This window comes from Cajanus cajan, chromosome 7 (genome assembly GCF_000230855.2).
Source record: "Cajanus cajan strain Asha chromosome 7, NIPB_CcT2T_4, whole genome shotgun sequence".
Taxonomy (NCBI): domain Eukaryota; kingdom Viridiplantae; phylum Streptophyta; class Magnoliopsida; order Fabales; family Fabaceae; genus Cajanus; species Cajanus cajan.
Genome location: NC_138523.1, coordinates 39,032,151 through 39,056,281, shown reverse-complemented (window position 1 = coordinate 39,056,281; position 24,131 = coordinate 39,032,151). Strand labels below are relative to the sequence as shown.

The window sequence follows — 24,131 nt, the reverse complement described above, 5'->3', positions numbered from 1 at the left end:
ATTTTCATCTCTTCCGAAGTAGTGAAGATTTATAGGAAATTAATTTTTTACCCACCCTTATTATTTTAAATGTAATTTGTGATTGTTTAACTCAAATTAGTTCAAGTCTAGCATAATCTACAAACATCAACAATCTTAAAAAGGAGAAAATAAAATAGAGTTTGGTTTATTCTTCCACGATTCTATAAAACCCCCAAAATTCAGATATGATAATTTAATAATTTTAATGGCACGCCTTTTTTTATACATCGAGAGTGGCAGACCTTTCATTTAAAAGACTTTGCACTCACTAATCCAATACTTATATACGTGTTTCAACTTTGAATAGTGCAAATGCGTTTTAATAAATGTGTTTGAATAGCGAACATTTATATTATATTTAGTGCCATTTAAAAATTTAATAGAACTAGACATCAACTTTAACGGGTTGTGTAGTTAATTCCACCTAAAAAGGTTAAATAAAACTATTAGGGATATTAGAACAGTAAAATATTGAGAAGATTTTTTTTTTATTAGGTCACATGAGCTAAAGGAAATATTTATTATTTTGTCATGAGCTAAAACATAAGATACTGATAATAAGTTCAATTCAAAAATTTAATATATGAAGTTTGTAGTTACTATTTTCTATTTGTACGTTATGTATATTTTTATCTAATGTGAAACTGTCTCCTCACACTTATACCTCAATAATCTCCTCTAAATTTTATTTTTTTTCTTCTTATATTGGATGTTCTTTCTCCTCGGAAGACTGTATGTTGAAAGGTATTTAATGGTGGCACTAGTGCTTAATCACTTTTTCCAATCAACAGAATCATTAAACATTCAAAATTGAATTACCTCAATCAAAAAGCAGGTTTTGGCCACTTAATGAACCACCGTGTCTAACAGAAAAAACAAGTATTTCCATGTTATTTGCATAAAGAACAGAATTCAACCAGGAAAAGTCAGAAAGGAAGGGACCAATATTCTGAATTGCGAGAGAGAAGCCAAACTGCAATCCCGTTCATCAACCCAAATGAACTACAACTTGGGAATCAATAATTTATTGGAAACGCTTTGATAAGCACTGCAGCTTCAACAAGACTTCTTCTCGCATCAATCCTTTTCTCGTCAATATGTTTTAACGCAAAAAATAATGTTGCAACTAAACCGAATTCTTAAAATGAGTAGAAGTATCCCTTCATTTGTAAGCTGCTTTCACAGCTTTCTGAGCAGCATCATCTAAATCTTCGGCCGTTATTAATGCCATACCACTTTCCTGTTGAACCATTGATTATCAAAAACATAGCAGACATTTCAAACATTCTTGCTTTGTTTTCTAAAGGAATATATTAATAAATCTAACGATTTACCTTCAGTATTCTTTTTCCTTGATCAACATTGGTGCCTTCCAGACGAACTATTACCGGTACTTTCAGTGCAACCTTGAATACAATGAATGGCAAGAAAAGTTAACGCTATATATAATATCAGATAAAATAGATATTATGTTCAATCCCTATTTTTTTCAATTAAAAAAGAAGGGAAAAAAAAAGGACTGAACAATGATTTTAGCTCCTTATATCTAGTTTTATTTCAAAAATTGCAACTATTAACAATTTACATCAACATCCTTAGACAAATTGAAATCTTACAAGACAAAAAAATAAAAATTTAACATTTTCTTGACTTCAACTTAGTCTTTTTAAATATCAAATAGGCCCAAATAAAACATTTGTCAAAAAATGCTAATAAGAATAAAATTAAAAAGTTAATCTGCACAGATAATATCCTCTTCGTTGTCAAAATCATATGGTAGGACAAAGGAAGAAAACTTTACTAACCTCTTTTGCAGCATTCACTATTCCACTTGCAATAACATCACACTTCATTATACCACCAAAAATGTTAACCAAAATTGCCTTCACTTTGTCATCAGCGGTCAATATTTTAAATGCCTCAATCACCTGATTTACATAATTGCATTAAATATGAACAAAACACCATAAGATGGCGATCATTGTAGGTAATCTAGCAACACAAATAAACAATGCTTTTTATATAATTTTTTGGAGTAAAGTCCGGGTTAATGCACCAGCAGATTACAAATTAATCTGATAAAGGAACGCATAAGAGCAATGCCACAATGGGAGCAACTCCAACTTTAAAACATTACCTGGCCTTCAGAGGCATTCCCACCTACATCCAGAAAATTGGCAGGAGTACCCCCGTGCAGTTTAATTATATCCATTGTGGCCATTGCTAACCCTGCTCCATTCACCATGCAGCCAATTTCTCCATCTAATCCAATATAATTTAAATCTGCCTTTGCAGCAATCACCTGTTCAAAGATAAAGGCACAAATAATGTTACACAGCCAGTATAAGCAGAATATTCAAGGATATAAGGCTTTAATAATCAGGCACAAGTAGATCATATGAAATTTGGCATTGCCAATAGATTGGTCTGGCCAATTTTTGGGCCTGAACCCATCCCAATTAAGACCAACCTATTTAGACAAAACAGAAAAAGTTGAATATTATGCATGTTGCTGTTACATAAATATAATGAAACATAGCATATCAATATAAATATATTATCATGTTAAGTAAAAGGTATTACTTTAAGTCAAACATTTTATTATTTATTACTTATTACAAAAAAATGCTTTATAATACTTTGTGGCAACATGCCAAGCTGGGATTACCCAAAATATGTCTGGAATCTAACCAAAGAAACACACTATGCCTAATTTTTAGAACCCAAGACATCCCAATTAGCTTTGAGCCGGGTTGAATCCCCATGGGCTCAAGTGGCAAAGATGGAGTGGATTTAGGGTTCATATGCTACATTTCCATGTAAGGGAAAACGCAAACAAAAAAGGAAGTAAACCTCTCGAGGGTCCTCTTGTGTTGTATCACGAAGAGCAAATATCTCTTTCTGACGATATGCAGCATTATCGTCAAAATTCAACTTAGCATCAGCAGCCACCAATTGGTTATCAGCTGTCTCTGCTATGGGATTGATCTGTTAAAAATAATCAATTTTCATTATAGACATTCTTCATAAAATAAACTTGTATAAACTGAAACTTGCATATGCTTACTTCCAAAAGCGTGCAGTCACAATCAACAAAAAGTTTATACAAATTCTTCACTTGTTCAATCGACTTATTTCTATCTGCCACTTTGGGAGCCAAACCATCAACAACCTTCGCAGCATCTTCATCAGTGATTCCTTCAAAAACATCAATAGGTACCTACTAGAAAGAAAGAATGCATCAGGTGTCTCTTGCAAAGAAGACTGCTCAAATGAAAAAATTAAACCACCATGAGAAATGCCAAAGATAACAAACCTTAGCAATCATGTCTGGAAATTTCTCTGCAAGGTCTTCAATGCTGGTTCCTCCCTTTCTACAAGCAATAATAATCTGCAAAAGCAAAACCAGAAAAAGAAAAGAATTGCAGTAAGCAACATGACTTCTTATTGGTTATTAAAGAAACCATAAAGAAAATCAAAAGATAACATAATGAAATAGGAAACTTACTGGACCAGCACTTGTACGATCCAGTGTTATAGCAAAGTACATCTCATTTACAAGTGACAACTTTTGGCACAAGTAAACCTGTATAAAATGGACAATTCAATATTAAACAACCAACACCCTTTTGTGAACATTTCTATATAAATGAATTGAATGAAACCCAAAATAAGACAGAGTAGCAGCTGTCATTGTGTATCCAGTTTTAAAATAGAGTAGCAGCTGTCATTGTGTATCCAATATGACATTGACATGAAATTTACTTCCATTATCAAATACAACAAGAGCTTAGAATCCAATGGAACAAATAGTAAGCACAAATGGTTATTAGTTTATAATTTAAATTAAATAACAATTGATAGGAAATCTTTTGAAATAATGAATGTTCAGTTGACCAGTCCAAGGACTCTATTCACACAGGTTCATCAGTTTAACTGCCAGGCTACTCCAGTTCATGTGTTGAAGTCAATCTACATAAAACCAGAATGGTTTGGTTGCCACTTTAGTAGTTCAGCCAGCAGGGTCAGTCCAAAAAAAATAACTACCAAGTAACACTTGGAAGAATCAATTTATGCTCTGAATATATTACACATAAAAAACAAGACCCATGGGGGCTAAAAAAGTGGGAAATTTTTCCAAAAAGAAAACAAACAATAACTACTCTAGCATAATATATCTGTGAAGGTTGATATCATTACATTGCTTCACCAAGGTATAAATTTCTATAAATGAAAATTCCGGGCATACACATGCATACTGAAATTGCTAACATATTTTCATATATAATGATTGAATAATTTCAAACCTTGCCAACTATTTTTCCCTGAGGACCGGTCTGTTTGGTAACTAGTATCTGTCCAAGCATCTTCCCTGAAATAATAATAACAACAATAACAACAACGAAATAATAATAGAGCTAAGAAAAAACATAACTGGAAATTAGATTGTAGAGTATTATATCCTCTATGAATTCAATTGAATAAATCAATACATATGAGCTTGACATTATAGTAGAGAGTGTTGTATTGAAGGCCAAGGACATAAAATGAGAACAAGGAAATCTCCAATATGCGGAATGAAGGAGGAGAAATGCATTACCGGCTATGTCTTCAACCTGTTCAGTCTTAACAATGTGCACTCCTCCCTGAAGACCACTCTTAAAAGTGCCCAAACCTCGTCCACCGGCTAAAATTTGACTCTTAACCACCAACTGCACAATAATCCCAGTTACACTATTAGTCATCACAGTCACATACTCACATGCAATATCGTGTACCATGACATTTGATAATGTTTCTGGAGGAGAAAACCGCAGAACTAGGGTTTCCATTTGTTACACACGGAATTAATGGAAACAAACACAACGCACCGTACAATTCTAAAATCCACTTCTTGGTGCTTTTCGTGAACAACACGTTACGAAATAAATTACCTCTTTCTCGTTAGGGAAGACATCCTTGATGGCCTTTCTGACCTCTTCAACAGAGGAAACAGCTACGCCTCTCGGAACGTTGATTCCGTGTTTGTTCATCAATTCGGCGCCCTGGTTTCCATAATCAACGCTCGTCAATCAACCGAATCAAAAGAGATTCGACAAAAAAACATCCACGGTTTCACAAAATATACATTCAAGGAACTCCAGATTCGTCATCCACAAAAACGATTTATTATTATTATTATTATTATTGAAAAGAAATACACGAACGGAAGAGCGAAATGAATCAACAGATTCCGCGAAAATTGGAATTGATTCGTAAATTGCAATGATAAGAACAAGAGTGGGGAACGCAGAGAGACCTGGTACTCATGGATGTTGAGGCGGCGGAGCTGGTTGTGCTGCCACTTTCCGGCGACGGAGAGGGAGCGAGAGACGAGCTTGTTGAGCAATCCTCTCACCATAGTTGTTGAGAATTTGGAGATCGGAGAGTGACGCTATCAGAATGAATTTCGAATCGATTCTACGGTGCGAACCTCTCTTTGCCTTTAAACTCCTTCAATTCCACGTTCAAACACTGCGCAGCCTAAGGCAGAAGCGAAGACCAGACCCTAGAAAAATAAATTATTTTCAAAATACAAAAACTAAATTTCTAAAATACCATAACCTTCGTTTTTTCATTTATGTAATGACTTATTATTTTATTATAGAATATAGACATTAAATTTTATGTAACGAAATGAAAAATAATTTCTTATGTATGACTCTTTTTTTTTTTTGGGTGTAATATCTTACATGATTTGCAAAAAATAACAATAATTTTAATGCAAAATATTTTATAAGGGTTAACTTAGTAAAAATATTTTGGTAGTTCACATGAGGTTTCAGTTTTAGTTAATGTCATGGTATAACAAAAATAAAAAATAATAATAAAAACAAATAATTTTATTTTTATACTATTATATTATGTTTACTTGCTTGACTTAAAAAAATAAAAAAAATAAAAAAAAATAAAAAGATGAACTACTCATTTGTTTTTTACATTTCTCTATGCTTTGTATTTTAGTTTCTATATTTTGAAATTGCATGTTTTGGTTTCTATATTAGAAATTCTTTTTATGTTTTACATCATGTCATTTGTTACCAAGTTAATTCATTAGTTCCAAGTTATCTAAATTTGTCACAAAATCAAAATTGGGCTATACAAAATCGTCTTGACAATTTTTTATATCATGTAATAATTTGTATTATTGTCTTACCCATTTTATATTACTAATTTTGATTTTTTTATCAATAAAAATACTACACAATAATAAAAATTAAACCTAAAATTTTGCACATATTATTCTAACTCACTAATATTAGATTGACAGTAGTGATTTGGTCAATTTTACAAAACAAATTAACGATTATTTTTATTCAAATTAAAGGTGGAAAAGCAAAAAAAGAAAAAATAAATATAATGACAAAAACAAAATTATAAAGAAAATAATATTTATATAAGAACTAAAACATAAAATAAAAATAAATGTAAGAATTCATGAAGAAAATGAATAATTAAATCATATATTATTAACATAAATGTCATTCTAAAGATAAAATAAAAATAAATCATTAAAATACATCAACTAATAAAAAAATGATGAATTCAAATCTTGTTTGATCTCATGCATTAATAACATAAGAACATTGTTAATGTTATAAAATTAAGAGCGTATTTGAAAGAGAAAAAAAAACTTATTTTTTTTAGTAATTTTTTAGAGTATATATTATTACTGCTTTAAACTTAATAAATTATTTATGCTTATACATAATATTGATAATTACGTGTACAATTTTCAAGTACTTACATACATTGTTACATTTGTTATAAAAAAAAGTATTGTTACATAAGTACTAATAAGATATTATTTTTATTTTAAAAAAAAAAACAAATCATGATTGAAAAATTAAAATATAATTAAGTAGTTAATATATTAACTAAATAATATCATATTAGCATATTAATTATTTGAAAGATTAAAATATTACTATGACCTTTTAAAAAACTAGAGTTGGGAAGAAAAAACTTTTAAAAATACACTCTTACAACATAAAATATATTAAAATAAGTTGTTTATAATTTCTTTCTAACGAGTCTTAAACCATTAATTAAGTACTAAATTTACTCTTAGCATGTAATAATTTTTTGTTACACTTTTAGCATGTAATATAGTAAAATAATTGATTCAATGTAATTTTAATTTTGATTTAACTAAACTTTTATATTTAAAGAAAATTATGTTATTTCTAATTATGAAAAGGATAAAAGTTTGCCTTACAAGTAAGCGAAAATTACTAAAAGCAAATATCCTCTTACTGACACTCCAATTAGTATGTGAATTGGTATAGTGACAATACATGAAAAGGGTCTATCTAGTGATGTGGGAAATGTCCTTTTTATATGACCAAGTGCAAATGAGTCACAATTCTAACATACGAGCACACTTCATAGAGTAAATTCAGCATAACATGAATTCTTTAACCACTTAATATCTATAACCTCTTAGCATGAGTGGTATAAGTAGAGTGACTTTGATTATCTAATTAATGGTGTAAAAAGCATTACATATTATATGATAAAATGATTTTAGTAGACTTCAAATGAATTATTGGCCCAATAAAGCATATGGAGATACAAAATAATATCAAGTTGTGTTTTTGTTTAAGAAGAAGGAAAGGAATGACAACATTGTGGAGATATTTGAAGCTCAACATTTTCTTTAACTCAACCACACAAAATAGAAAAATTGTGATGTCTTTGAACCTCAAAAAACTTGCAATATTTTTTGTTTTCTATTTTTTGGTTTAGAATCTAACTTTTCCTTAATCCTTGCAAATTTTGATTTTTCAAATATGACAAGCTCAAGTTCTAAAGGAAAAGACACAATTTAAGAGACACTAGATTGCACTGGATTTCCATAAGAAATGATGAATGAAGTTATTCATAATAATATTTGAAGAAACATAAAGGCCTTGTCTTTCCTAATTGAACGAGAATCACTTCACAAAGATGTTCAAGTATAATTTGACAATATTTATGACATTTATTCAACCTCCTTGTAAGAGTTGTACTTCTACATGTACAACTACCTCTTGACCACCCTTGATGTTTGTCTCCTATTCAAATTTTTTAATATAGCAATTTTTTTATAGTTTCTAATTAAACCCTTCATAGTTTTATCAAAATAGTTGGCATTTATTAAGGCCTTTTGCCTAATTTGAGAGTACTTGAAATAAGTGCTAACATCAGTACTTTTTTTGCATTTATCCCATACTCAACAAGTCCTTAGCTTTGGTTGAGGCCGAGTGACTTTGAAAAACATTAATAGACCTACATTTATGAAATCATATAAAGACTCGTATAAGCATTAAGAATATCTTCATGGAATTAAAAGGAGTTCATTTGAGTCGTGAAAAATTTTTACATTGCCCCTTTTTTTTAGTTAAAATAAAATATATTTTTAGCTTTATTTTTTCCTCTATGTTGAACAAAACACTTTTTTACTAATTTAGTCTTTGACTCATTTTATTCCTTTAAATAAATTGATTAACGAGTAGATAAAAATAAGTGAGATTGTTTGAGGCAATAAAGACAAAACAACAAAAATATTCCTATCAAACATTCTTGAAGAATTATCTTAAAAATATTTCTTCAATTAAGTATTTTAAATATTTTTTATGAATTATCCTATGATAACATTAGAGTCTCAAAATCGTATATGATAAAATAAATTAAATAAAAGTAATATAGATAAATTATTTATATGCATTCATAACAATAAAAATATATCAAAAGTTATTAGCTTAAGTAATTTGATACTTATATTCTTTATTTAAGGACTAGATTTTAATCATTTTATCCTTATAAGACTTGATGAAAAGAAGTTATATCTTCTTATAAAAAAAATCAACAACAAAAAAAAAATAAGAGTGCTCTTATTAGAAAAAAATTATTAGATTTGGAGCATTGAAATGATTTTTTTCTTGGAATAACAACTTTGCATTAATATTCACACAAAAAATTGTACTTCAACAAAGAACATTTTAATTTCAAACTTCATAACGTCCGTGGTCTTTCACTAGCATGCATCAAATCTATTTGATTAAAAAAATGAATTTTAGTTTATTTCCAATATATAATTTATTGAAATGTGCATCTTACTTACACATACGGTGTTTTATTTATAATCAAAGAAAAGTACAATTAAGAATACAAATAATGAATGAATTATCTAATTTCTAACTATACATGTCTTGTTTATCATATTCTATCTACAAAGAATAAAAGCATATCTTTAACATAAGATGGAGCATACATGTTATACGAAATCTTGAGAAGTTCAGTGAACATGTTTGTTCATCGACCATTGAAGTTGACAAAAGTCAATAATAAAATATATGTTTACTGAAATGTGTTTTACTCACACATATAATTCTTTATTTATAATTAAATAATGCTACAATTTAATATACAAATAAAAAAAAGAAATCCCTAATTTCTAGTTATACAATCTTTTCATAGTTTTCTGTTTGCATAAAATAACAGCATATCTTTAACACCCATTATACTATTTTTGTTAATTAGTGGACGGTAACTAATGTGCACCAATCTCTCAAATGGTTAATCGTGATCAAGTGAAATTTGTCCATCAAATTTATTATTATTATATTCAATGGTTTAGATGAATGACCTACAATATTTTGATGCAAATTTTTTTTAAAAAAAATAATATTGTATTTTACCCATTTGTTGTTAGATTTTAAAAAATAATGACATTAGTGAAAACGAAGTTTCATGAGAACTCCACCGGTGGTGGTCATGGTGATGCTTGCCGTTGCCGCCACCACCACCACCACCTCTAATTCCCACTCCCTCTGCTTCAAAAACAACACTCATTTGATGTATATTAGTGTATTACATCTTTTATCAATTAAAGTTTGGCCCATCAAATATAGTAAGGGCCCATCTATTTGTCACAAAGGTTTGATCGTTTGGACCTTGGATTAAAAAATGTGGAGGAGACTGCTTGTAATTAAGGTCATTTGAAGTCCATCTTTCTTGAAAACACATTTGATGGGTTGAACGATATTGGTGACTCACTTTCTTGACCGTGATTTGATTCAATTCTATTTTTCTAACATCATAATCAAATTTGGTGTCAAGAAATTTCTACTAATTTACAAATCATGTTTAATTAATCAAGTTTAACCCATTACTTCATAAATCAATTGTTTAAACCAGATAAAAACGGAAATATGAACTAATAGTCTCTTGGCTAAGATTCAAATTCAGCTAAGCAAGTAAAAAAAAGAAGCTTATGAAGTTATAATCAAATGCTTTTTTATGCATCAAAGAGTAGGTAGAAAATAATACTTCCAAGATTATCAGACAAGGAGCCAATGGTATGCTAGAATCTTCAAATCAAACACCATTACTCATTTAATAGTTAATTAAAACTTAGTAATACTCATTTAGAACAGTACTTTACTTGTTAAATTAAGGATCAATAGAGTTTTAGAGAAATTTTATCCGTGTTCTTAAATAAATATGTCTATTGGAGTAAGATTTTATTGATCATAAGGAGAGTCAAAAGAATATTATGGAAAATATAAATTCAAACGAAATCTCAAATCATTTATTATTATAATGCAGAAAGAGTCTTTAGTAAAATTTTTTTATAAAAAACATATATAACTAAATATGTGTTAATAGAGTAACATGAGAATTATATAGTCCTTATTCTAAATTTAGCACAAGTGGGATCTGAAGGAAAAAAGTCATGATCAGCAAAAATTCATCCCAACTACTTAGTTTGATCAAGAAATTAGAAGGTAAAAAACTACAGTAAATTAATATGGCATAGGCGATATGATGCACATATTTTACCTGAACAAGAAACAAACACAAAACGTCAAAACACTAATCAAATATCATTGTCGTGTTCATACATGGATCCATGCATGAGGGCAGCTTGGCCATGTCACATATGAAATTGCTGTCATCTTAACCAACTCATCTACCATTCAGAGTATGCAATGACATAAAACGACATGGCTGCATGCTGTGATACCAACCAAACCAAACCATGCTTCTTAAATGCCAGAAACAAGAAGCTACCACTACATTGTCTATGTGAACACCAGTGCTATTCTTTAGGAAAATGCTAATCGCTACGAATCACGAAATGTCTTTCGTTGAGTTTCACGAACCCTGTGTTTCCCATCAAAACTTTATTATATAATGGTATTGATCCAGTTTGCAATTGCTGTGTTTCGTATCACTTCTCTTCTGTACCACTTCTCTTTCTATAAAATATAGCAGTGCTATTCTTTGTGAATAAAAAAAGTGGCACGAAACGCATGAATTAAGAACGTGGATTAATAACATTATATTGTTTCATTTATTTTTTTATTAAGAATACATCTAAGTAAGAAATGGCAAAGGTAGCTGTGAGGAACAATGAAATTGTGCATTTTGTCACTTGGCAACTTTAAAAAAATGGTCAATACTAAAAACAAATTAAAAAAAAAAAAAACAATGAGTAGGTGGGAGAAAGGGTACCAAGTAGTCGCAAGGCTAAAACTTATAACATTATTCTTTCTGGGTGACCATTATCTATATTTGAATGCTGGAGAATTTTGAGAGAAAGTATTTACTTTAGAAAATATTATACAATTAAAAAACTAACTAAATAAAGAAAATAATTGAAAAGTTGCACGACAAATTTTACTCTATCCTTCTTGTTTTTTAAAAAAATCAAATGCAAAAGTATTTACTTAAAAATAATAAACGAATCCTCATAATTCTTTTCTCCTTAAAATTAGGGGTGTGCAAAAAATCTAAATTGATCCAAACTGATCCATTACCGATCCAATTTATATTAAAAAATCCGATCTATTTTGAAAAAAATCTGAACCAAACCACTTTATAGATCCGGTTCAGTTATCCGATCCATTTTTACAAAGTGAATCGGTTTAGTTCGGTTTGATTTAAAAAAAAACGATCCATCTATGAGTAAAAAGTGGATAACTATACTACACTGAACCGATCCAATTTAAAAAAAACGATTCATATTTTTAAAAAATCAAACCAATCCACTTTATAAAAAATAGATTGGTTAATCGATCAACTTTTATAAAATGGTTCGATTTGATTTGATTCGGATTTTTCAAAAAATCGATCCATTAACACCCCCTACTTAAAACTTCTTCAATTATTATTTTGGGTCAATAATGACCAAGTATTATTTGTAGGAGAAGATAAGAGAAAGCGACATAATGACTAATGAGAACCGAGAAACACGTTTAAAATTATAAATATACAAAACCATGTAAAAAGTCACTCCATATGCAAATCAACGAATATGATAGCAGTACTATTTAAATTTAATTGGTAGTCTCGAATTTTATCTTCGTAAACATAAAATATTCGACCAAAATAATTAGTACAAGTAATTTTATATTTGTGTTCTTTATCTCAGGTTGCCTTTTCATAAACTATATTTTTGCAAGAAAAAAATGTCTAGTCATTGATTTTCTAACTTATTTTAATGAGATATTGTCTTAGAGTGTTAATTTGGATTAGTGTCTAACACCCATATTTTTACTCTAAATTCAAGTCAAAAATAGAAAATAACATAAAAGTTATATATATAAATTGCTTCCACGTTTATTTTAATGACAACGAACATCCAACGATGGTATCGAAACACGCAGTTTGTTTATCTATTTGAATCCGAAGTATTATACTTGTAATTAAGTTGTAGCACATTGATGCGTAGTGGCGGAGTTTGAGGAAAAAAAATGGAGGCCAAATCAAAATCATTGTACAAAGCAAAATCATTATGAAAATATTACCCACTTTAAAATAATTAATTGTTTTATAATATTAAATATAATTTAATTTATATTTTTTTTACAACTTTTTATATCCTTATATGCTATTAAATCAAATAATTTGGAACTTTTATCCATAATTTTTTAGTGAAAAAATAACCCAAAATAAAATAAGTTTTATTGTACAAAGCAAAATTTGTATAAAAAAAAACGAGAGAAAAAATCTATGAATTTTTCAACAAAATTTAAGAAAACAATTACATTTATTTTGCCGAAATTAGAGCAAACTTTCTCAAATAAGTTTCAACTTTCAAGTATACGTAAGCTCACATCTATGTTATAAATTTCAATTGAATTAATATTTGGGAATACCAACAATATATAAAAGTTTGAATTGTGATTAATATATTTAGTACATTATCATAAAATTTGACTGTTAAAATAAATTAGTCCCACGTTCATTTCACTCATTTTTTTTTTGTTTTATTTTATTTGTTATCGCATAGAACTCAAGTTATAACGTGAATTAACCTAGTTGTGATAAGAAAATTGTGACATTTTCAAGAGGCATTTTTTTTTGTTTTTATATGATACTATATCATATATATGGTTAGAAACTTTTTTATATATATTGGTGAGATCACAAAATATTCTGGGTAAGTTAATATTCTTTACACATGGTACATCACTATGATGCATCAAGGTCTAGAGCACTGAACTTAAACTTAGTTTGTTAGCATGCATGCCAAACTCCTAATATGTAGGCCACACATGATTTATATATATATAAAAGGAGGAATTCATTTACTTTAAGAGTAAGTCTAGAATGATTCAATAACTCATATTTTACATCAAATTTCAAAGATTCAACTGTTAATTTAAAAGTTTTTAATATATAAATCAAGTCTGCAAATATTTAAAAAATTTAAAAACTGCTTGATATTTCATTTCAATTATTCAAATCAAAGTATAAAATATTTTTATGATTATCTGTCAATTTGAATTAATGAAACAAAATATTAAATAATTTTTAAATTTTTAAAAATTTACAGACTTGATCTATGTATTGAAAACTTTAAATTGAATGATTGGATTGTTGGAATTTGATGTAAAATATGAGTTATTGAGTGTAGTAAGTTAGGTAGACTTACTCTTAGAGTAAACAAATCTCTCATATATATATATATATATATATATATATATATATATATATATATATATATATATTATACACACATACACAAGGAGAGATGCATTTACTCTAAAAGTAAAATCTACATAAATTTACTCTATTTAATAGTTTATGTTCTACATAAAATTTCAACGATCAAACTATTGAATTAAAAGTTCTTAATACATAAATCAAGTTTGTAATTTTAAAAAAAACTTGAAAAATATTTTATATTTCATTTCATTGATTTAAATCAACGTATAAAACATATTAATGATTATTGTAACGACTCGTCATGGTCACTAAATTATGTAGAATCACTACTAGTAAGAGAAACTAGTTTACTATAATTATAAAAGTTTATACTATCAAATATATGAACATACATATAATAGGAATATAAAAGTGCAATCATCATATGTATAAAAATTATATACATGTATGTACAATAATCCATAGATAAATTATATAACTTTGTATCGGTTGAGCACACATATACAAGCTACATAAAGTAGCATCGACACCAACAAAAGTCCCTCCACTTGCCAACAGTCGTTCTCTAGCCTAGCCCTAATCCACCCCCATACAACGTATGATCATCGCAATCTAAATCACATAACAGAAGGGTAAGCTATTGTTTGAAAACATGTAAGCATAAAAATAATTCTATATCATACAACATCATAACAAAACATACATGAAAGCCAAACACTCCAAAATAAACATGTATCTAATCCACACCATATCAGCCAAGGCATCTGTCAATACATATAAACACGTCACCCCATACATCATATGTAAACACCTCAACTAATGCATCATCATGCATTTATCTACAAAGATCTCCCAACAATATAAGCAGTCTAAATGACTCTATCCTACCGAACCAACTCAATCATTTTAGCACTTGAAGCACCAGCTTAATCATAACAAAATGGGATACTAATCCTTCCTCTAGTTTCTCGAGTATTGTCACTTACATTAGGACATTTTGGTTCCACTATTAGGAATAGTACAGTTAGGTATAGGCTTACCACAACCTTGACATTCATTACCAAATCATATATAGAGTTTGCTCACTGGCTATCTTAAAGGAACCACACAACCTTTCCAAATACTTAATTAAAGGTTGTAGCCCTTAACCTTCCATCTTATTCAGCCACTAACTAAGGACCTAGAGGAAACTCAACACACCTCAAAACCCACTCCAAGTGACACACCTACTCGAGGAGGGTTTTCCAACAATGGCCTAAGTGAGCACCACTCCAAGATTCCCTATGTAGGATCATCAAATTTCAAAACATTTTCCTCTAAAGTCCTAAGTTAGCGAACATGCCTTAATGTCATACTGCATTTTCAACATCCACACCTTATGCATACATCATCTATATTCATCACATTCAGTCAATGCATATAGAAATCAACAACACCATACAAATATATAAATATATATGCTCACCATCATCCAACACCACACAATCATCTATATATGTCATATCCAATCAACATACATAGAATCACAACTTTCATAATTCACACAACATGCAATAGAGCTCATACATCTATTCATGTTCATCATACAACCTTTTAAAACACAACCATCATTTAGGCATCCTAAGCCTAGCACAACGTAACTCGCATTTGGCGCCATCAAGACAAGGAATTCTCTAACTTGCTCACGCCCAGCATCATCCAAACTACGTCCAATGTACCCAAAGTGGAGATCCCCTAGGACCTCATGCTTAGTGTGGTTAAACTTATGCCCGACCTCATATCAGAGAAAAAGCCTCTTTTTGACTCTCGCCTAGCGTCACCTTAGTGGCACCCAACATCACCAAGTCACAGACCCGAGGCACCATTTAAATTACATTTGACGCCATCCCAACCTAAGGCTAGTCTCTCTCCTCATGTTTGGTGCCATTGATCCTACGCTCGGCGTGCTCGAGACAGAATTCTCTTATTGGAATTGTGCTTGACAAGATTGTGATTTCTGCATAATGCAAATCACAAAAATTTCCCCAAGCACTTAAAAACCAAAAAATCCAAGACATGCAAACCATCCAACACTACATATACATCATGTATGGCTTAAAATCAAGCTAAAATAACACATGCAATCACAAATCAAAGAAATCAACAATTTCACATCCATGAACCCAACCACTTGAGTTCAACATATCCAACCCCAAACTCATGTAGTTTCACCATACAAAAACATGCAATCTACAATCCCTTCAATGTATTATACTCGGTCATTCATTAAAAACACTTCATAGCTTCCTTTACCTCAATTCCAAGTTGTCCAAGTAGGAAGAAGAAGAATAAAGGAGAACTTTGAGCTTTTTGTGCTCGGCGCCCAAGCTTGGATTTCTCAACCTCCAAATGGTTGAATTGCTACACTGAGGATCCAATAAATTTCTCACGCCTATGGTAAATCTAGAAGAAAGAAGAAGTCAAAAACCTCTCGAGTCTATTTCTCTTGATTATCTCTCCAAAATTCTTAGGAATGAATTTATGAAGTCTAGTTCTAAAAGGAAACTATTTATACCTTTCCTTCTCAAGGTCAATTAGACCTTTGACTTGAGACCTTCCGCTCTAAGGGTCACTCCATAATCCTTAAATACCTAAAAACCAATTGGTTAGCTTATAGTATCACAATTATTTGTCAATTTTAATTAATGAAATGAATTATCAAATAATTTTTAAATTTTTTAAAACTTTGCATATTTGATCTATCCATTAAGAAATTTTAATATAATGGTTAGATTATTAAATTTTGATATAAAATATAAATTATTGAGTAAAGAAAGTCTAAATAAACTTACTCTTAAAGTAGGTAAATACCTCATCATATATATGTGTGTGTTTCCAAACACACTCATATTCTTTCATATAAACTTGTGTTGTGAATGGAATTGATAGACAAATAATCTCATTAGCTCAAAGAAATTAGTAGTTAACTCTAATATTTCATGGAACAATGGCTTTTTGTAATCTAAACTTTTCTTTAAAAAAAACTTATTTTATACTTTAATACTTTATCCAAACTTTATAAAAAGAACTTATATTTTATATATTTGGATAATACTTAAAAATAATACAAATTTCAAGTATTATCCAAAATGTAACTTATTTTATAAATAACTTTTGACTCAAAAAAAAAAAAAAGAGTTGAAACACAGTTTAGGTGATTTTTCACCGGGCTTTGGGTGCCGTTGGTGTTTGTATTTATGCGAAGGCCCAAGGCTGCTTCTCAATGTGTTGAAAAGGACACGTAACTGATTTACAATCTCGCATTATTTCACGGTAACAATGAAATAAACCTTTTTTTGATGGAGAACCTGGTTTCCCCAAGAACATGAATGCGATGTGACAAGTCATTACTCATTACGCAGGTTTTTTTCTTCTTCTTACTTTCAGTAATTATTTGAAAATGCGCAAATATTGGCCTTTATGTTTCCCCTTTTTTACTCTTGAGATTAATAATATATTTTAATACAAATTTAAAAGTATTTTTCTTAAGTTTTTCTAATAAAAAATATTTTTTATTTTTAGTAGAAAAATATTTTTAACTTATATCTGAATAAACTCAGATTAGTAGGGGTGTTATGAGTTATCCATAAGTTTAAGAGCATAATGTGTGTCTGTAATCAATTTGTTAACTGATGTTACACCTTAACTTTTTTCGAAAATATATCCCGGTAAGTTTTCGTTTTGCACATTCGCAACCAATGTTGTCAATAATTTAAATGGATAAAAATTGATAAAATTAAAAATATAAAACAAATCAACAATTATATACATAAGATGGAAGCACTTGTCAAATAATGTTACTATAAAAAGTATATATATATATTATAGATAAGATCACAAATTAAAGCCAATGATTTCGTACGAGTGAATCTTAAAAAACATTTTTAATTTAAAGTTAAACACAACTAATTAAGAATTATGATAAGTATGTACTTTAAAGTAATTGTCAATATTTAATCTTTTAAATATGAGCTAAATTTATTTTTAATATTATATAAATTAAAAATAATTTTTTGAGTTTATGTAATTTTGGGGAAAAAAATTATTTTACTCCATTTGCTAAAATATTTTTAGTGAGTCTATCAATTAAAACTTATATATTATTTAATTTGTCGCACAAAATTTATTTAATAGTGTCTTTGATAATAAAAATATCACATTAAACTTATAAAATTCAACCAATGTTATATAACTATTTCAATATATTATTGTTATTGATGATTTGATGTGATCTTAAGGAACTAAAATAATTATAGGACCAAAAATTAATTTTATATTTGAGGGAAAAAAAATATCTTAAATTTGATAAACTAAACACATATATAAGATTATTATTATAAAAGTTAAAAAATATTATATATAATAATTTATTATTAGATGATAGTGTATAAAATCTTTATATTGTCAAAACTTATATTAGTTACTTTTATTTCTTTTGGTTTTTACCAAAACTATTTTCTCAACGTTGATAACTAATTTTGATTGAAACTTAAAGATTACCAAATTGAATTTTATCTTTCTTAACAAAATATTTTCCATACAAATGATCGATCATTGGATATCCTAATGATGCACTTAAGAAACTCAACTATATACAAACTTTGTTGAACCTTGAATCTTGATCATTATTATTTAACCATCTAATTAATAAAAAAATAAAATTTACTATTATATATTTTACAAAATTGATTTTCGTATGAATTAGCATCTTATATTTGGAGGCTAGGTGAAGTTATTTTTTCCCCAACATTGTCGAAATGCATCCAACCACGCTCAATTGCTAATTGTCAATAATAAATTAGTTTGAATTTAGCAGTTAAATAGTTTTTGCATAAAATGTGAAGACTTTGCTTGCAAAGAAAATCACTTATTGTGACTTGTGAGAAGAATAATCACAAAATGATATAGGGAAATTTCATAAAAATCCAAAACAATAAAAACAAAAATATTTCACTATCTTAAAAGTTCAAGTTATTGTACTTTGGAGTTTGGAGGTTTATATCACAGATGTAGTTTATAGTGGTTTATAGAGGTTATTCTATGATTCTTTACTTGTAGTTGTTTATGTTATGATTTTTACTTAATGATAAATTTTGTCTTATATGACTTAGATTATTTTAGTTTTTGCTTTATATGATAGTGAAACTTTATTTATGTAATTTTTGGCCATTGTATTTTTTAATTTTTTTTATTATATTTGTTTTGATTAGATATATACTTGAATTATTCATCTCGAGCTATATAAGTGTTATAACCAACTTCTAACTTACGGAAGATATTAAAGTTGTAACTTGAAATCACATGTTCGCATATTGTAAACACGTTGTTCATTCTTAATAAATTATATTTTTTTTAGCTCATCTTATTTTTCTCTCCTTTGCTTTGCACCATAAATTCTAACGGTTTATAATATTTTTTTTATGTCGGGAAAATAAAGACAAGAAACAAAAGAAAACTAATGTCTCATACACACCCAAGACATCGACCATCAACTTGCTTATAATGTCATCTGGACAAGAGGTTTATATATAATATGGGATGTGAATAAATTAGATTTGTTAAAGGCTCCTGATCCAATAAATATTAGTTGTAACTGTAACTTAAATCTATTTACTGAAAAATTTAGACCAATATTTCTTTAAAAGTTGAAAAATTAACGTATTTAACTCAACATATTACTGTATTTTTTTTTATTAAAATGTCTATAAACTATATACTTATAACTTATTTAAAGGCTTAAATATATTAATTTATTTAAAAGTTTTATTAAACTAGATCTTTAAATTAAATCGAATACAATGTTACATTTGGCTTAAAAAAATCATTCTATAAATGTCATATTCAAACTTTAAATGATCTTGTTTTAGATAATACTTGATATGACTAATTAAGTTTTATTTTTATTTATAATTAATATTTTAATATGTGAAATATAAAAGTTAAATAGTTATTATATATAACTGTTCCGATATGGAGGATGGTCATCAAAAAACTTAACGACTATCCCGGCCTAGAACTCTTGTCCAATCTATCCCCTCTATTTAGGGAAACATCTATATATGTTAGGATCTTTCTCTAACAACAAATTTCTTATTTTTATTTATTAATCTCCCAAATAGTGTTGTATCATTAATGTTCTTAATGACTTATTAATTATTCATTATTATCGTTATTTTAACTGTTACGCAATTTTTGGGATCCATATATATCTTACAAATAAAGTACCTTGATATTTGCTCGAGTCATCAAGTCAAATAAAATATTTCTTGGTAATCTGAGTATATCCTAACTCGGCATTTTATCAACACAAAACTTAATCAGCACATGTACTTTATAAATATATAATTAGATAAATGCCTAGATGATACACTGGTTGACAAAATATCTAAAAAACACACTAGCTGGCCAAATACACATAGTACCTTAGTAAAAAAAAATATCAAGACAATGCACTAGTCAGAAAAATCCCCGGATTGTACACTAGTCGATAAAAAATCAGGACGATACACTTGTCTCCCGGTCCCAAGCGTAGGAGCGCGAAAAGGGTTGAGTTGTTGTTTAGAAATAACGCACAGTCAAAAAATTCTCTAGATGGTACACTAGTCGGTAAAATATCTAAACAATACATTAGTCGGATAATAAATAGACAACACACTATTCGAAAAAATCCCTAGGGGGTAAAGTAGTCAGTAAAAAAACAGGATAGTAGAATAACTAAAATTTATAATAAATTATATACAAATAAATATAATATTGGAATATATAAATAATATTTAAATTTTATATAATAGATATTTAAAGCATATAAATTATATTTAAATTTATAATAAATAATTTATATTATTGTGAAATATTTTTTTTGTATTGATAATTTATTTTTAAAATATTAAAATTAAATTCATACATAATTATGATAAATAAAAATTGAATTGGATGAAAAATTTAAAAAAAAAATTAAAACTCTTGTCAAAGGAAAACCCTAAACAATCTCGTGTAAAATAGAAATTCGTATTTAATATATCAAATTTGATTTAATTTTTATATTTTTCAATTGTGCTATCATATAAAAGTGTCAACTTGAACTATTTGAATCAATTTAGTGATAGATCTAGTACACATAATTTTAAATTTAAATCTTAATTAGTGTCATCCTTATAATTTTGATAAATAATAAAATTTAAAATTCCTTCCTTAAGCATAACCATAATGAAGTTTTGAGAAGGGAGTCTTAATTCTACTTTGATCGAGGGGAGTCTTAATTCTACTCTGATCCTAATTAGTCATGTGGTTTGAAAGCAATCTAACTTATATTGTACTACTTTCAATTTTCTCCCCCCAACACTAATTATCCTAGTTAGTTATGTTGGGATGCAAATAAAGTCTTACTTCATTCAAACAAGAGGATGGACATAAGTTTATATACACACAATTGTCTCTATTGGTAGAGAGGCATTTTGGGTGGTATCCAAAAGCAAAACCATGAGGGTTGAACCCAAAGCGGACAATATCTTATCAATGTGGAGACATGTGTATGTGTGAGGGGCAGCCTCGGTGCACAACAAGTTAAATACATTGAAAATAATTTATCATTATCTAATAGTTAGTTAATTGAGCACTTTATTTCCAGTCTCATTTATCAGAATTTGCAATTTAATATATATTTTTTCCTTTTCGTCTTAAATTAATTATTAGTTTATTATATCATCTAATTTTTAAAGTTTTAATTAGCTCCCTAAATTAAAATGTTTATAATTAGGTTTTTTTATATTAACTAGATTGTGTTTTTAGTTTTTCTATTTTTAGCAATATATAATTTTGATATCTCTATTTTAAAATAGAGAAATTTAGTCCTTCTAATTTTGAAAATATAAAATTTTGGTCTTTCTATCAAATTGGCAATTCTTTCTTATGAATCCATCAAATTAACATATACTAATTATTAATTTTTAATGTTTATTCATACTTAAGTGATGTAATATTTAGTAACATCACAATTAAAAATAAAAAATTATACAAAAACAAAAATAATATTTTTATTAATAAAATAAATATCAATCACTTGTAAAAATATATATAAACAAAAATCTTTGTGTTGTTTTTTAATTTTTATCTCTCTGTACTACGTCACTAGATATCACGTTACTTAAGTAATGACAAATTACAAAATAACATCAAAATTTATATATCAACAAATATCAAATTGATAATATGACTAAAAGTTTGTATTTTTAAAAATAAGAAACTAAATGTCTCTAAATAGAGGGATCAAAATTGATTATTGACAAAAATTGAAAGATCAAAAGTATAATTTAGTCTTTTATAATTTAGTTTTTGGAGTTAAAAATTTATTTATAATCCATAAAATTTCATGAAACATTCCTTTTATTTTTATATTTTCATTTTTTATATTCATTAAAAATACAAATTAAATATTTTAATGATTAAATAATTTAAATCAAATGATCAACTTAAAATTATACATATAACTAAAATATATAGTTTAATTCTTATATTTTTGTTTTTCAACGTCTTTCTTGTTTATTAAATATTATATATTGTTTGAATTAAAATATAATTTATTAAAATATATAAAGCTAAATAAATATTATAAAAAAATGTGGCAAATTTTCATCAAGTTTACCTTAATTGGATAAAAATATATATATATATATATATATATATATATATATATATATATATATAAACTCGTATCTTTTATATATAAATCACCTTGTCTTTTGTGGGGACAAGAATTTGCTATTGATCTTCTTTATACTTATTAGGATTACCACATATGTTGTGTTGTTTGTTTTAACACTTGTTGGATCATCATAGTTTTGTGCTTGAAAATGTACTTTAGTGAACTACGGAATGGTGTTTATAAACAACAATTGACTTCAACTCTTAAGTGAAGTAAGACTTTTAGACATATTGATCAAGCCTCCTAATTGAGACTAAGGGGCAAAAGAATGGCTCAAGCCCCTCTTTTAACATCAATGTTTTGACCTCAAGTTCTTTGACATTGTTAAGGTTATCACATTTGTAGTATTATTTGTTTTGTTGCTTGTTAGGTCATCATGGTTTTGTCCTTAAAAACGTGACTATGTAGGTTAAGGAGAAAAAATATTTATAAATGATCATTGCTCTCGACTCTTAAGTGATGTAAAACTTTTTTATATATTGGAGCAAAGATTAATCGCACTTTTAATCTTTTTGGTAAAGTAATTGTGACACTTTCTACTCCTCAAAAACTAATGCACAAATTAAAATATTTTTTACAATTAAAAAGAAATAGAGTTAAACAACTAGTCACACACTAAATTGAAACCCAAAACATATTGTAACGTATAATAAAAAAAATGTCACCTCAATGATCATACATCATTTAAAAACCAAATAAACTAAAATTTAAAGAAACTTAAACAATACTAAATTAAATAAATCCAAGCCTCGATGTCTTGTCATAATAGAGCATAATACCTAAAGCTATAAACAATTGAGATTTAAGTATTTTCACTAGCATTGACATTCATTTGGTTCTCACTTGCAAATGAGACCCAAAGTTTTTCAAACTTTTCTAAACGCTTCATAAGTGGTGAAGAAAATTACAATAAACACTTAGTCGCATACTAAAATAAAAACTTAAAAGATGTTGCAATTGTTTAATAAAAAATTTGACTTTCTAATTGCCATACATCAATTTAAAACCAAATATAATTAAAACTAAAAGAAAATTAAACAATACTAAAATATCTAAACTCTAACCCTAAATGTCACGACGTCATATCACAACATGATATCTAAAGTTATAAACAAATTAAGTTTAAGTCTCTTTACCAACATTGTCGTACAACTAGTCTTCACTTGCACATGACATTCAACCCAAATATAAACAAAACACAAAGAAAAAGGAGTGAAATATATTTCACTCACGCTCTTGGGGCAAAAACAAAGTTAATAACCTCAAACTCAACAATAATATGCAACATATACTATTTCAAACACATATGAAAGATATATTCATGTTATTCAAAGTTTTTATGTTATAATGCAATTATGCATGTGGAACCAAATTCAAAATATAATCTCAA

General features: G+C 28.0%; 1 protein-coding gene across 1 annotated transcript; it reads right to left on the bottom strand.

Moving 5' to 3' along the window:
* Positions 1 to 885: 885 nt before the first annotated feature.
* LOC109795414 (ATP citrate lyase (ACL) family protein) lies at positions 886 to 5,578 on the bottom strand. Its single transcript, XM_020354917.3, has 12 exons — positions 5,321 to 5,578; positions 4,956 to 5,066; positions 4,622 to 4,733; positions 4,329 to 4,393; positions 3,530 to 3,607; positions 3,338 to 3,412; positions 3,089 to 3,241; positions 2,875 to 3,009; positions 2,159 to 2,323; positions 1,827 to 1,949; positions 1,356 to 1,427; positions 886 to 1,261 (listed from the first exon to the last, which is right to left on the bottom strand). The coding sequence occupies exons 1-12, from the start codon at positions 5,420 to 5,422 to the stop codon at positions 1,184 to 1,186; spliced, it is 1,269 nt and encodes a 422-aa protein (XP_020210506.1). The 5' UTR covers positions 5,423 to 5,578; the 3' UTR covers positions 886 to 1,183.
* Positions 5,579 to 24,131: the final 18,553 nt, after the last annotated feature.